Raw genomic sequence first — 15,635 nt, forward strand, 5'->3', positions numbered from 1 at the left:
TATGGTCACGCTCACTTCTGAGCTTTGCTAAAGAGCATAAACCATTTCGTCTGCATAACACACTCCCAGTATTATTAATCTGTAATTTATAAATTGTGATCTAGAGGATTTTTGTGTATATATCTATATATATATTTTTATATATATATATATATAAATGTAAATACAACTGTATGCTCATCTGCATGTCTTAGGCATTCATATCAATGAATGTGCACATCTGCTCCTACCCTGGTTCACATCTCACCACATGTTTTTAATTATCACTTTGTATATATCTATCACATTGTATATTGATTAATAAAATGTTATTGCTTTTTTATTAATTTGAGAAAATTTGAGAAAATTAGACCAGTCTCTATGCATGATATTGTATCAGTCTGCCCATTCATTAGCAATTAATTTACTGATGATACTTTACAAGATACTTACTCTTGATTTAAATAAGTAGAGTGCAAACATTGGGGATACTTTTGTTCTGGTCTTCTTAGATTTTTGGTTGGATTTAGTGTATATCTCCTATGCACCACTTGTAAATTACGCTTACAAGTATATTAGGGTTGAGCGGTGAGCTTTATTGTTATCTGTAATCATGCAGCATGACCTGGGTATGCCCAGGAATACACCCGTGAAATGTTCGAAAAACGGCCGCTGCATCTGTATGTGAGCGTCTTAGTAACTGGTTATCCCTAAACATGCCTGGATTTAGAGATGGGTTTCTCCCCTGTGTGTGTCCTCCTGTGTTTCCTCAGGATGGATAAATCACTAAATCTCTTCCCACATTCCATACATGCGGTCTCTCCCCTGTGTGTGTCCTCTTATGTTTCCGCAGGCTGCATGACTGACTAAATCCCTTCCCACATTCCCCACATACATGCGGTCTCTCCCCTGTGTGTGTCCTCTTGTGTGTCATCAGTTGGGATAAGCCATTAAATCCCTTCCCACATTCCCCACAAAAATGTGGTCTCTCCCCTGTGTGTGTCCTCTTGTGTGTGTTCAGGTGGGATAACTGACTAAATCCCTTCCCACATTCCCCACATACATGCGGTCTCTCCCCTGTGTGTGTCCTCTTGTGTATGTCTAGGCTGCGTGACACACTAAATCCCTTCCCACATTCCCCACATACATGCGGTCTCTCCCCTGTGTGTGTCCTCATGTGTGTGTCCAGGCTGGATGACACACTAAATCCCTTCCCACATTCCCCACATACATGCGGTCTCTCCCCTGTGTGTGTCCTCATGTGTTTGTCCAGGCTGGATGACACACTAAATCCCTTCCCACATTCCCCACATACATGCGGTCTCTCCCCTGTGTGTGTCCTCTTGTGTATGTTCATGTGGAATAAATGACTAAATCCCTTCCCACATTCACCACATACATGTGGTCTCTCCCCTGTGTGTGTCCTCTTGTGTGTGTTCAAGCTGGATAACTGACCAAATCCCTTCCCACATTCCCCACATACATGTGGTCTCTCCCCTGTGTGTGTCCTCTTGTGTATGTTCATGTGGAATAAATGACTAAATGCCTTCCCACATTCCCCACATACATGTGGTCTCTCCCCTGTGTGTGTCCTCTTGTGTGTGTTCAGGCTGGATAACTGACCAAATCCCTTCCCACATTCCCCACATACATGTGGTCTCTCCCCTGTGTGTGTCCTCTTGTGCATGTTCAGATGGAATAACCGACTAAATCCCTTCCCACATTCCCCACATACATACGGTCTCTCCCCTGTGTGTGTCCTCTTGTGTGTGTTCAGGCTGGATAACTGAGTAAATCCCTTCCCACATTCCCCACATACATGCGGTCTCTCCCCGGTCTGTGTTGTCTTCTGTGCATTTTGGTCTGATAACCAAGTCAGGCTCTTCCCACTTTCTCCAAGATCTTTTCCTGTGGCAGCAGCTAATATATATATTTTGGCATGAGAAACAGTTACATTGTTTATTAATTGCCTTGACTGGTTGAAAGATGCATTTTCTGTCATATTTATTGGAATGTTGCAAGATTGTTCTGTCCTCATCTTTTCCATATTCTCATTTGGGTGTTTGAACTTCAGATGTTTGAGGAGGTAATCCTGACTGCTAAAAGCAACCTTGCAGTGTTGGCATGGGTGGATTATTGGTGCTTGTCTTTGTACTAGACGAGACAAAAAAGTCACTGTTACACAAACTGTCTTACAAAAGGTCATGCAGGAGAGGTAAGTTGGCGTATCACAGAAAGTTCAGGATGAAAGTAAACTGTAGATGTACATTGTAAGAATGAAGGTTTAGCACAACATGTGCAGCATTAGGGCCGGGAGAGTAGATGTAGTGGATCATACATTTAAAGTGGATCATAATATTTAACGATTTAAAAGGAAATCTCATTAGCTGCAAAACACCAATTAGAGTGGAAGAACTCTTTTCAAATCCTTTGATAGATAGTAAGTCGATAGTTTCAGTTGTGAAGGTATAATTTAAAAATGTTTGTACAATGAATAGAATACAGTATGTGTCTCATTAAAAGCTCACATATCAGTCACCGGGTGTTCCCGTTACAGCACCATGTGCCAGGTCTCTAATAGTTATAGGATGACCCAACTTTATGCTAAATCTCCATTGTTAAATCAGGAACCAAATGCCCAATACAGGACATACATGAAAACGAGAGGTAACTCTCAATGTGTTACTTCCTGGTAAAACATTTTATAAATAAATTAACAATTATTGTATTTGAACATATATACATATATATTATTTGTTATTTATATGATATGTATTACTACTGTGAAGCGCTATGTACATTTATGGCGCTATATAATAAAGACATACAATACAATACAATACAATAGTGGTGGGGACAATGCAAACACAAAAACGATGCAAAATCATGGAATGTGATTCCAAAAAATGGAATGTGATTCCCTCCCTTTAAGGTGACATCGCAGCACCCAAAAAAGGGCATTCATTACATGGTACATCTACCAACTCCCTTCATTACCGTAGCTGGGGGTTATTAATATATTTTAATATAGTTGATGTATTTGTTTATTACTGGGTTACCATTTAATCGCCAATATGGATATCTGGGCCCATCATTGAGAGGGACTAGTTATCCACAGTGATAATCAATGGTTTCATGTGTAAAATGTATTTTGAATGTTCATTTTTGTTTTGTTTTAAACGTGTATATATTTTTTGCTAATATTTAAAACCACATTTGTCTAATAGGGATATTGGGCATTAGTCTAGAAGAGGGGCGAAGGTAGGGGATGTGGGTGATGACGGTAGTTGCCCTGGGGAGGGTATTTAGGCTTCTCGTGGGGGGAGGAGGGGAAAAGTGGTATTGAGAGGGGTTAACCCCTTAATTACCTTAGCAACTATAGAAAGGAAAGAAAAAGCGGAGCACTGCCAGGGAATGAAAAAAAGGCTGGGGCAAAAATTGAAATAAAGATTATTTATTGGGCATAATGGCCAAAAAAACAAACACACAAGGTAATAAAAAACTCTGATGCGTTTCCCGCCGTGGAGGCGCTTTATCAACGGCGGGAAACGCGTCAGAGTTTTTTATTACCTTGTGTGTTTGTTTTTTTGGCCATTATGCCCAATAAATAATCTTTATTTCAATTTTTGCCCCAGCCTTTTTTTCATTCCCTGGCAGTGCTCCGCTTTTTCTTTCCTTTCTATTTTTGTCTCATCAGTGTAGCAGCATGCTCCGGTTTTCATCGTTGCAGAGCAGCTGTTGTCATCGGGGGATTTCCTCCAGGAGCTGCAGAGTGGATCCGGATCTTTGGACAAGTGTGCGGTCTACACGCCCAGCGCCTCACCTGTTCCGGGTAGGATCACGGCTTGCGGGGACGAGCGGCTGCAGCTTTGGATTGCGCGCCGGTCCACCCACGTTCACCAGCGCCCCCCAGATCCCGTCTGGCTGAAACATCGCGGCATATCATCAGGCACCCGGTAAGGCGGCGGGAGACTCTGCTTGCAGATCTCTACTACCAACAGCCAGTCCTGTTATACCGGGGAGCCAGAACCGCTTGTCAGAGTGAGGAGGGTCACATTTCTACCTGCACGGGGGACTGGTGCCATTGATCTGATCGGAGGATATCCAGAGGTCCTACAGGTGAGGTGGGAGTCACATAGACCCACACATAACATCGGACATTTGTTTGGGACACTCTCTGCATTTATATATTTTTATACCGGTTTTTACAGCACTTGCCATATTTGTAGCTTCCACGTGGGGATTTTCCCCGTTTTTTCACTTGTACCTTAGCAACTAGAAGGCAATGCTTTACTGGCCACTAACGGGGTCAACAGGGTTAGGTAATGTTTTTTTTAAAATAAAGTATTAACCCCTTTGGTGCCTGTGGAATATCTTGGTATTTCTGCTGTTCATCCTGTTCCGATAAATATATAATATGCCTGTTTTGTATTGGATCTGATGCTTTTAACGGGTCCGATAAAAAGTGCTTTATTTTTGGCCCTACAACGCAGATTTATTGTACGGTAATAAGGTACCCCTTTTATGGGCGGTAATATGGCATTTTTGGTTACCACAGCTTGATGTATCTGGCCCTTTGACTCCAGTCAGGTTTAGTGATATTACGTTCTAGTTGATCCGTAATGGTGTATGCAGATCTATCACTATTTGCAATTCAACATCAGTAATAAGACAATAGAGATGTAAAAACCACATAACCACATATTCCTGATTACCTTGTGCTTGGGCGTTACTTTTTCACAGCGCACCCCCTTGATACCAAGCTCTTTCCCATATTCATCTCCATAGCAGACCAGAAGCTCTGTGTGTGGGGGAAGGTCTGTGAAGGTTCTGTAGTAGATTTTCCTGTGGTAATGGACCGCCACAAGGTTCTGTTCTTCCTCGTTTGTCACACAATTTACAAATCTAAAATTAGGACAGTTAGTGAAGTCTCAAAGTAATGTCTATTTTATAAAGGAAGAGCTGAAAAGATACAAGTCGTTAGTAATGTGACGTCTTTTCTTTCTTCTCTACAGGTTTTGAGGTGAACAGAAGTTAATGGAGAGCAATGTATATACGATGGCTCACTTGTATGTACACCAAGTTTGAAAGGAATGGGAGCCAAAGGCCACACCAGTGACTACTTTCTTATTACTTAAAAACTAAATAAAAAAATTGTTGTAATTAAAAAGTCCCCGACAAGATGACACAAAGGTGAGTTTCTTCCGGTGGAACTAAACAGAAAGTGGGGTTGATGTAACAAGGTGTTATAGCAGGAATGTGTTCCATTAGCCATAACGAGACGCTCCGTGACGTCACGCGGCATCAAGTTGACATAACGAGACGCATTATGGGGCTGAGGCATCACGTGTTGTCACATTGTCATGGCAACATGTCTCCACCTGACGTCAGTGTCTCGTCATGGCAATGAGGTGTGTCACGTGATGTAATTTGTTTTATAAATAATTTTTTAATGTGTCCCGGTTTTTCATTTTGAAAATCTGGTCACCTTATCCATAATGTCAACAGCTGCCTCTGGTTAAATAAGGCTTTGAAAAGTGTGGCCCTGCGTTCCTAAGACGGGGAAAGACTTGTGTGGGGTGAGAGGAAAAGGAGCGCTTAGGATTGCTAACAAGGAGAAAAGGCTGATTGTACAAACTCTTATTGGATTGTAATCTCAGGATTTATTTAAACTGAAGCAGAATAGAAAATGGTATTTAAAGGGGCAGTCCCTCCTAGGAAGAACGTGACCCAACAACAATGGCATATTTAATAGGTTCAATGTAGCGAATTGGCAAGTTACAAAACCCGTTTAGCAAACAAAAAAACACAACACTTTCATAGAAAACAAAGTAATTATAAGGCCCTCATTAGTCAAACACATAAATGTTCCTGGAGAAATTCAGAACAGGATTTCTTTCACAATACACAAATAAGTAAAAGTTATTTTAACCCTTTGAGTGACGAAGGGGTCACGTGATCGCTCCCTCACTGATGACAGCACAGACAGGGAGACCTCCTCCCTTCTATCCCACGTAGTGATAGATCCGTCCTGCCCTGCACAGGAGCACAGAATGACATCTCCCCTAGAAAAACAAGCAGGATTACTATGACGTAGCTATTACATCATGGGGCCAGATGCAGTGACATAGCAGCTACATCAAAAAGGCACCCAAAGGGTTAAATGGTGATTTCATCCTTTTCCAGGAAATCACATACACCAAGTGATTTCATGTTTTCCCGCCGCCAGGTTGGATTTAAAACAGCAGTTCAAGCTGCCTTTAAAAAATAAATAAAATATATGTTCCCCTTCGATATGCGCTTCAATGCAATCCCAACACTGACAAGCAATTAGCTAAGTTGCCGATCGATCTGTTCTCCTGTGATCAATCGGCGAAGATTCGGCTCGAGGGGTCACTAAATCACTGTGTAATTCAGTCAGTGGAACATATATTTATATTCATATGTGTTCCACTGACGTGTGCTCGCTCCTAAGCCCTGGTCCTGTCTCATGGGGCTTCTCCAGCAGCAGAATCTCCCTGTCGCAGTAAGTATTGTGACTTGAACTAGACTGGATCCTGGAGTAAGGTCAGTCACTACTATTAACCCAGATATATGTGGGAGGATATACCAGAGACACAGGTTTAAACCTGTCACTCTGGACCACGACTGCTATGGATTCTTCTATTCTGTTTATCCCACTTAAGTCTACTCAATTATTATTAATAAGCTACTAGATAACACTTATAATCTAGCCTATGTGCCTCTGTGTCTACACTATCTATAATAGGAGTTATGTATTTTAATCTATATATTCCTAATGGTTTGTAGTTTGCCTTGTTATCTTATGCCCAGATAAATGTGTGTTATAATGCTGTTTTTGACTGTAAGCTCATAAAATTGAACCATCTTTTAACTTGCTCCTTTTCAGCTTTAACCCCTTCGTTTTGGCAGAAAACTCATCTAAGAAAGAAAATATCAGCATGGCTAATCCCAGTTCTTCAGACTAATTTATAGTCATTAAATATCCTTTATGGCATTAATCCAGTGCATACATGTTGCTTCAATTTACTGTTATTTAAGTGTAACTTATACAATTTGACTTCTCCACAGTTCAGCAAGTGTGCTGAGCTGTCCGTATATGATTATTTTGTTATTGATTTTCCAGGTTGCTTGGTGACGTGACATCATCAGCGTCACATGACGCTGCGATGACATCAGACGTCAACCAGGAAGTACTGAGGCTGCAGTGGCTGCCCGACTGTAAACACAGGTGATGGGTATGAAGTGGATTTTGTAAACCTTAGGGGGTATATATACTTGTTAGCTTAACGCATAGTGTGTCTGCACGTGTTGCACGACACAAATTGCCGCCGCTGCTTGAGCCTCCTGAGTGGTGTCCGGCAGCTGGGATTTTATATTGTAACCACAAGGATTACCCAAAACTCTGAAAGGGTTAAATAGGTTGTCTAACCAGGCTCTATAAAAGCTTGTGTACGACTATAGAGCTCAGTAACACTGACAACTTATTTATTATTGAAAACAAAGCATTTTTGGAGGCCAAAAACCTTTAATTGCTTTCAACAGTGACTCAAAGACATCCTCGTCTCCCACGTGCTGCCTCCAAATGAATTCGGCCAAATATGACTCTAAATGATGACGTGCTGTTCCTCGGTGTTGTTTGTTGCGCCACTGTGTATTAGGAGGAGGTGGGGAGGGGCAGTCCTCACTGTGTATTAGGAGTAGGTGGGGAGGAGCAGTTACTGGTGTTAGAGTGACAGTTATCTCTGTGTATGAGGAGGTGGGGAGGGACAGTTATCTCTCTGTATTAGGAGGGAGGGGCAGTTATCTGTATAAGGCCTGGGACATAGGGCCTCTCAAACGTGCTGAGGCGCGCTGAGGTTCAGGGAAAGAGGTGCTTTCCCTGGCCTTACACAGCGCACCATCAGGGGGTGGGGCGGGCCAGTGATGTCACGGAGCTGGTTCGCCCTCATTGGGCGAACCGCTCACGTGACTGGCCCTGCGCTCCAGCAAGCGGGGAAATTTCAAAACGCCGTCAGACACACGCTTCCCCAAGCGTTCTGACGCGTGCGCGAGCCCCTGCTATAGCCGCTCAGTGCCGAGCAGCAGCACGGCTCAGCGCATAAGCGCTGACCATGTCCCAGGCCTTAGGAGGGTTTGAGGAGGTGGGGGTGGGCATTTTACATGTATTAGGAGGAGGTACTGCTGCGGCACAGTTTATTCGAGCATTTGCCCGTTCTGTGCCGCAGCAGTAGCCTGGCGCGCGCCCGAGTGTGACGGGCGCGCGCCGAAGCAGCGGAAGAGCGCCCTCCGATCGGGGCGCTCTCCCTCCCGCTGCCGGGTCCGCCGGGTCCCCCGGAACCCCCTGCCGCCGTCCCGCAGATCGCGGGACACCAGGGCTCCCTCGGGGAGCCCTGGACGCGCGTGCAGGGGGCGCAGGCTCCCGAAGACGCGTGACCGCGCGTCTATGACGCGCGGCACGCCGAGGGGCGGCCACTAGCAAGCCGGGAAATCTCCCGGCTTGCGGATCTGGCCGCACTGCGATAAAGTGTGTCGCCAGTGTAGGGAGGGGCAGTTACTGAGTTAGGGGGCAGACCTTAGTGTGTATTAGGAGGAGGTGGGGAGGGGCAGTTATCAATCTGTATTAGGAGGGTTTGAGGAGGTGGGGGCGGGCATTTTACATGTTGGAAGGCATTAGGGGGAGTGGAGGGGGTGGTAGATTTAATATGGGTACTTTACTGAAAACAGGAAAGTACCGTATTATGTATACACGTGGGGTCTCTGTATTTGGGGTCAGTCACATCCTTCACCTTTTAGGTATAGCTTTATGAGTACACTAGGTACACTTTCCACACAGGTATTTTTAGGATAAGCGCTTTGTGTAAGTAAATAGTTATTTTATTGCAGTAATGTATATGGTCTGAGGGGAGGACGTGTCTGTCCTGAAACGCCACGTGTTTGCATATGATTTGCTCTGATGCTTTGAATACAAAGTAAGTTACTTACAGAAAAGGCTCCTGTGTGCTTCCTGTACCACTTTATTTCTTCAAGTCTTCTCTTTCCCGGAAGTGGAGACACTGACTACATCCAGGTCACAGCTCTGTGTCCTACTGCGCATGCTCACACTAAGGGGATCATGGGAGTTGTAGTTTTTAGACTTCAAAACGGATCACGTGTCACATACTGTGTAGATTAGAAACAAGACAGTAACATTTCCCAGGCACTGTGCTAGGGAAATATAGTTTCTTCTGCATGTAGATGTGTATACTCCTCCTGGTCCTTAATATATCTCAGTAAAGCTGCTTCAGTTCCTCCCTTTTGTCCAATGTTGATAAGAAGGAGGTAACCTGGATATGACATAACCCCTGAGGCTGTAATACAACTAAGGCTGAGTCCATGGTGACTCAGCCCGTGCGGAGGCGCGCGGAGGCTGAGGGAAAGCGGGTGCTTGTCTTATGTTATAGTTGGCGCGCGAGCGCGCACACACGTGACGCACACTTTTTGTGTGTACGGGTCCGTACTGTGAGCGACAGGCTTGGAAGCTATTACTGTGTGTATGTTTGTCACAGGGAAGCGCACTGTGTGTGTGTGTGTGTGTGTGTGTGTGTGTGTGTGTGCGTGTGTGCGTGTGTGTGTGTGTGTGTGTGGCTGTCAGTGTCTCCCTGTGTGTGTTTGTCACAGGGAAGCGCACTGTGTGTGTGTGGCTGAGTGTCTCCCTGTGTGTGTTTGTCACAGGGAAGCGCACTGTGTGTGTGTGGCTGTCAGTGTCTCCCTGTGAGTGTTTGTCACAGGGAAGCGCACTGTGTGTGTGTGGGCGTGTTGGTGTGTCACTGGGAATCTATCAATGAGTGCGTGTTTGTCACCGGAATGCTGCATGTGTGTCACTGGGACCATGTGCCTGTGCGTATGTGTCACTGGGTTGCTGTGTGTGTATGTGTGCGTATAGATTGTTTGAACGTTAAGCATTTATTATATATACTATTTTAAAAATTAAAAAAAGACATGTGAGAATAAATAATTAATATATGCAACTTTGAGATATATATATATATATATATATATATATATATATATATATATACACACACATATATATGTTTTATATATATATATATATATATATATATATATATATATGTAACGGGTATTCCCCCACCCACTCGCAGATAATACTGTGGAAGTGTAGGAACATGCAAGGTTACTCAGGTGTGGTGCATTACCTGTTGGCTCACAGGAGGGCTGAGCTTCCGCCACGGGGAACCTGGGGTACATACATCTTATACATCTCTAGGTGCAACGCCTCCACCTGGGAGGGATCCCAACGGAGTGGGAGGAGGCTCTCACAGGAAACAACCACACAAAGCGAACGAATGTAAAACAGGACTGGCTTTACTGCATAACCAACTATATATATATCTACACAACAATCATGCGCCACAGCGGACGCTAACCACTCTGGGCGTCACGGCGGACGCTACCACCTGGGCGTCACGGCGGACGCTAATCACACTAGGCGTCACGGCGGACGCTAATCACACTAGGCGTCACGGCAGACGCTACCACCTCTGGCGTCACGGCGGACGCTAATCTCACATAGAGTGATCCCACCCTGTGTCCAGTAACCCCCACCCAAATGTCTCGCACCCCCAAAGTCAAATACCACTGTGCATGTGTATGTGTGACTGCGCAGCCACTATGTCTGGTGATAGGCCTGGTTGGTGCACGTGAGTTGCAGGTTACCTGCCCGGGCTTCAGCCACGGGTACCGCGATATCACCGGAGATCCGCCCGATCCGACGTTGTCCTCCACACCGCGTTGGGTGAATTCCAGCGCGGATAATATCACCTTAGTCCCAGGGTCTTTGAAGGTGTTCTGAGCCCAGAACCCACCTCGCGGGGCCGCACGGCTTTAGCACTGTGTCCCTGACTAAGCTACCAATAAATGGGTCAGTATCCCTATCTAGGGCCTGTCCCTATACTCCACAAGCTATTAAGTGGCTCAGGACCTAACTGGGGGCCTGGGGGCTGCTGGCCTAATTCAGAGGGTCACTGACCCCTGCATCCACCTCTTACCCCTAGCTGGTCCGGATCCTGACTGCCTGTGTCACTGCAAAACCCCGCGAAAAGTATCTCTCCTTTCCCGGGCAAATCCCTCAGCCCTATTGGCTCCCTGGCGTCAGGTGTCTCTGCCCCTATGCACCCTGGGGGCTGGCCGCCTATCCTCGCGCATGCGCGAGCTATCTGGGGCCTCCCGCGCTAGCTGGCCTCCTGCGCATGCGCGAGCTGACTGTCATGGCGGCGCCCTGCTCCGCTAGCCGCCGGGCCGGTGGCAACGCGATCGCGGCCTTAGCGACGGCTCCATCGCGTCCCCGGCAACCGGCCTGCTCGCCGCTCGCGTCCCCGGCAACCGCCCGACCGCTTCCCTAGCAACCGGCCGCAATACAACCACGCGCGCAACGGGGAAGGAGGGGGTGAGTGCGCGAGGGGGACAAAGGAGGGGGCGAGTGCGCGAGGGGGACATGGCTACATCCTCCCCCTGGTGAAAACTCCAACGTCCCCGCTTGGACCACATAACTTACTACTATACACAAACGTTATATAATAAAAATGCATCTGGTACGAATACAACTTAGCACATTGCATCAACTTTAAACAAGGTTACACAATTCTGTGAGCATCACAATCACGGATTGGATTTTGCTCCGAGACCACTGCTGAGCCACATAATGGGGTGCCCCCATTTGATCATAGGTTACCCGAGTTGGAGGGTACCTGGCCCTTTGGCTCCTACGGAGTTGTTCTTCAGCAACTCCCTCTGGGGAGTAATAAGTACAGTCCTGAGGCTCAGCCTCTTCCCTTGAGGGGAGAAATGTCTCTGAACAGTCTCTGTTAGGCACAAAGCACGGGCTCTGTGGATCCAAAGGCTGGCCTGTTGGTGCCACCTTAGTAGGCATTGGCCTACGGGGCCCCTTACCCATAGCTCCTCCGGGAGATGCCCCTTCTGTGGAATAGTCCCTTTGAGAGGGTCCCTCCATAGGGTCTTCAGGAGTTTCAGAGTGGGTCTCGGTATTTACAGTCTCTTGACCCACCTCTGATAGATCGGACTCACCGTTGAGCGGTGTGGCCTGTATTTCTTCTTCTTCGTCTCCCACTTGGGGGATAGGGAGAAGGTGATTACGATGCCAAACCTTTACCCGGCCGTCTGTGTCTTTGATGCGATAGACCGGGAGGCCGGGCATCTGTGACTCTACCTCATATACGCCATCTCTCCATCGGTCTGCCAATTTATGTTTTCCAGGGACTCCCAAATTACGAAGTAACACAGCATCCCCAGGACGTAACTCTCGATACTTGACTTTGTTGTCGTATCGTCTCTTATTGCCAGCATTCAGTTTAGCTGTAGACTTCTCAGCCTGTTGGTAAGCTCGCTGCAAACTGTCCTTTAGCCTTTGCACATACTTGAAATGGGTAGCATTGTGTATCCCATCTGTTGAGACTCGAAGACGCACATCCACGGGGAGTCTTGCCTCCCACCCAAACATGAGGAAGTACGGGGAGAACCCAGTGGACTCATGGCGAGTACAGTTGTACGCGTGTACCAACGTTTCTACGTGACGACTCCATTCTGTTTTCTGTGTTCCCTTCAGAGTTCCAAGCATGTCCAACAGGGTCCTGTTGAATCGTTCAGGCAAAGCATCTCCTTCGGGGTACGGAGTCGTCCGGGATTTGGCGACGTTCAGCATTTTAAGTAATTCTCGGATCAGAGTACTCTCAAAATCTCGCCCTTGGTCAGAGTGGAGTCGGTTTGGAAGACCGTAATGAACGAAGAACTTTTCCCATAGCACTTTCGCGACCGTGATAGCCTTCTGGTCTTTTGTGGGGAAGGCCTGGGCATATCGGGTGTAATGGTCCGTGATGACCAGCACGTTACCGATACCTCGGCTATCAGGTTCGATACATAAAAAGTCCATACACACCAAGTCCATTGGACCAGAACTCTTCAGATGGGCCATGGGAGCGGCTCTGGTAGGCAACGTCTTGCGTTGAACACACCGGACACAACGGCGGCAGTGTTGTTCCACCGCTTCCCGCATCTTGGGCCAGAAGAACCGGTCTCGGACTAGCCCAAAAGTGTTCTCTACACCGAGATGCCCGTGTTCATCGTGTAGGGACTTCAACACCAGGTATTGTAAGTTCTTAGGTAGGACTAGTTGTCTCCTATCCGGGTGGTTGTGGTATTGCACCACCCGATAGAGCAAGCCATTGTCTATCTCAAATTTGTCCCATTCTTGCATGAGCAATGCCACCAAGTCATTGGGCGCACGTTTCAGAAGGCCTGGGTACCTCTTTTCAACGGCGTGCCTGATGATACTAGCGACCGGATCTCGAATTTGGTAGTCTACCAGATCTTTCCACCGGAACACCTTGTCATGCGTGAGGTGCATCCCTTTTGGGTCGCAGTAGGCGGCGGGGACAGCCTGCGACTGGCATCCCAAGGAGTCGGCCACTCGTAACTCGGAGAAGGCCACTTGGTCATTAACTATGGCTGCAGTTTTACACATAGCCCGCACTCCGGGGCCGGGAAGTTCTTCCCATTCCTCGTCATCGGGGGTAGCGAGTAGTCCTGGCCTTCGGGAGAGGGCGTCCGCCCCAATATTCAATGGCCCCGGCTTATACTTCAAGGAGAAGCGGTAGTTACTGAGGGCGGCCTGCCATCTGTGGCCGGCTGCATCTAATTTGGCCGACGTATTAATGTACGTGAGGGGATTGTTATCCGTCCTTACTTCGAAGGTGACACCGTACAAGTAATCGTGGAGCTTCTCGGTGATCGCCCACTTGAGAGCCAGAAACTCCAACTTGTGGACGGGGTATCTCTGCTCACTGGGTGTCAGACTGCGGCTGACGTAGGTTACAGGCCGAAGACCTTCGGGGTGCTTCTGATGCAGGACAGCACCCAGCCCATTGAGGCTGGCATCCACATGCAGGACATACGGTTGTTCTGGATCAGCATAGGCAAGCACTGGTGCTTCAGTCAGACTTTTCTTCAAGTTCAGGAAGGCCCATTCACACTCAGGCGTCCACTTATCGCCAAACGGTTGACGGGCCGACGTGGCCTTTCTCCCAGTATCTTCAGGGTATATCTTCAGCAAATTGTTCAGGGGTTTAGCTCGACTAGAGTACCCTTCCACGAACCGACGGTAATACCCACAGAAACCGAGGAAGGACCGCAGTTCCGTGACATTATCGGGACGTGGCCAGTTCACCACAGCTTCTACCTTGGCTGGATCAGTAGCAATCCCCTGGGCAGACACGATGTGTCCCACGTAGGTCACCGAGGTGTGACAAAACCTACACTTGTCGAGTGATAGCTTCAACCCTTCTTGGCCAAGACGATCTATCACCTTCAGCAGCCTCTCCTCGTGTTCTTCTAAGGTCTTCCCGAAGACAATAATGTCGTCCAGGTAAACCAGACACTCCCGGGGAATCATGTCTCCGATAGTCTTTTCCATCAGCCTTTGGAACGTAGCAGGCGCCCCACATATACCTTGGGGCATACGGGTGAATTGATAGAATCCCAGGGGGCAGACAAAAGCTGTTTTTTCCTGGTCTTCCGGCGTCATGGGCACCTGATAGTATCCTGATCGGAGATCAAGCACGCTAAACCAGTGGCTCCCATTCAGCGCATTCAGGATCTCTTCAATGCGCGGAAGGTTGTATTGATCCGGGATCGTGCGATTGTTCAGTGTTCGGTAATCGATACACAGTCGTACGGACCCGTTCTTTTTCCGCACCACCACTATGGGCGATGCGTAAGGTCCTCGTGATTCCGTCACAATCCCAGCGGTTTCCATGTCTTGTATGGCGTTCCTCACATCGTCCACATCCCGAGGGGCAAGGCGACGAGAACGTTCCCGGAATGGAGTGGCATCACTCATCCGAATGGTAAGTTGGGCACTGCGGCTGCACCCCACATCCATCTCGCTCGTGGAGAACACATGTCGTCGTTGCAGCAACTGGGTGGTCAACCGCTCTTTCCACTCTGTGGACAGCGTCGACTCGCCGAAATTGAAGTCCAGATCGACTATCCGCTCATGCGCGGCCGCCGTCTTCACCTGAGGCGTGGCTCCCACCGGGCTGACCGGATATATGCATCCCAACTTCTGGTCGACATCAAACTCCATCGGAAAGGGGGATAGATTCTGCACATACACGTGGGTTCGAATAGGGATCTTGGTCTTCCATTCCCTTACTTCGGGTAGTACTCTATACCCTCGCTGAACCTCTTCTTCTTCAGGCTCACTCTCCAGCGAGAACAGTTGGTCGTTCTGGTCTCGGTCAGGATAACAACACCAGACGGCCATCTTTTGCACTCCCCTGGTGATATGGTCGTCAGTCCTCGTTGACGATTGTAGAGGTCTCCATGACGCTCCAAGGCATATACCCGATGGCACTCCTCTCGTAAGACGGGGTCTAGGAGCGAATCGGCCAGCGGCAGCTCGTTGTTCTCTTTCAAGTAAGCTCGAATTATAGCTTGCACTATGTCCGCATTGGTTCCCAAGATGATGGGGTATTTACAATGGTCGTGGGGCTCCGGGCATACCATGGCCGCTACCTGCATAGGGTGCTTCTTGCCGGTGTTCAGTTGGAGTATTTCCA

At 47.5% G+C, this 15,635-nt stretch overlaps 1 protein-coding gene across 4 annotated transcripts in view; it reads right to left on the minus strand.

Moving 5' to 3' along the window:
• Positions 1-217: 217 nt before the first annotated feature.
• Positions 218-15,635, minus strand: part of LOC142466732 (uncharacterized) — a 73,868-nt gene continuing 58,450 nt past the window's right edge. The window contains exons 1-4 of one of the 4 annotated variants that reach the window (XM_075572078.1): positions 8,986-9,071; positions 5,912-6,044; positions 4,695-4,884; positions 218-2,133 (exon numbers count right to left, since the gene is read on the minus strand). In XM_075572078.1, coding sequence (XP_075428193.1) covers positions 749-2,026 — 1,278 coding nt within the window. In that variant the 5' untranslated portion in view covers positions 2,027-2,133; positions 4,695-4,884; positions 5,912-6,044; positions 8,986-9,071 and the 3' untranslated portion in view covers positions 218-748. Of the gene's footprint in view, positions 2,134-4,694; positions 4,885-5,911; positions 6,045-8,985; positions 9,072-15,635 lie in introns of those variants that run through there. The other 3 variants (XM_075572079.1, XM_075572080.1, XM_075572081.1) reach the window with 3 other exon arrangements.

The sequence above is a fragment of the Ascaphus truei genome, chromosome 15 (assembly GCF_040206685.1).
Source record: "Ascaphus truei isolate aAscTru1 chromosome 15, aAscTru1.hap1, whole genome shotgun sequence".
In the NCBI taxonomy this organism is placed as follows: domain Eukaryota; kingdom Metazoa; phylum Chordata; class Amphibia; order Anura; family Ascaphidae; genus Ascaphus; species Ascaphus truei.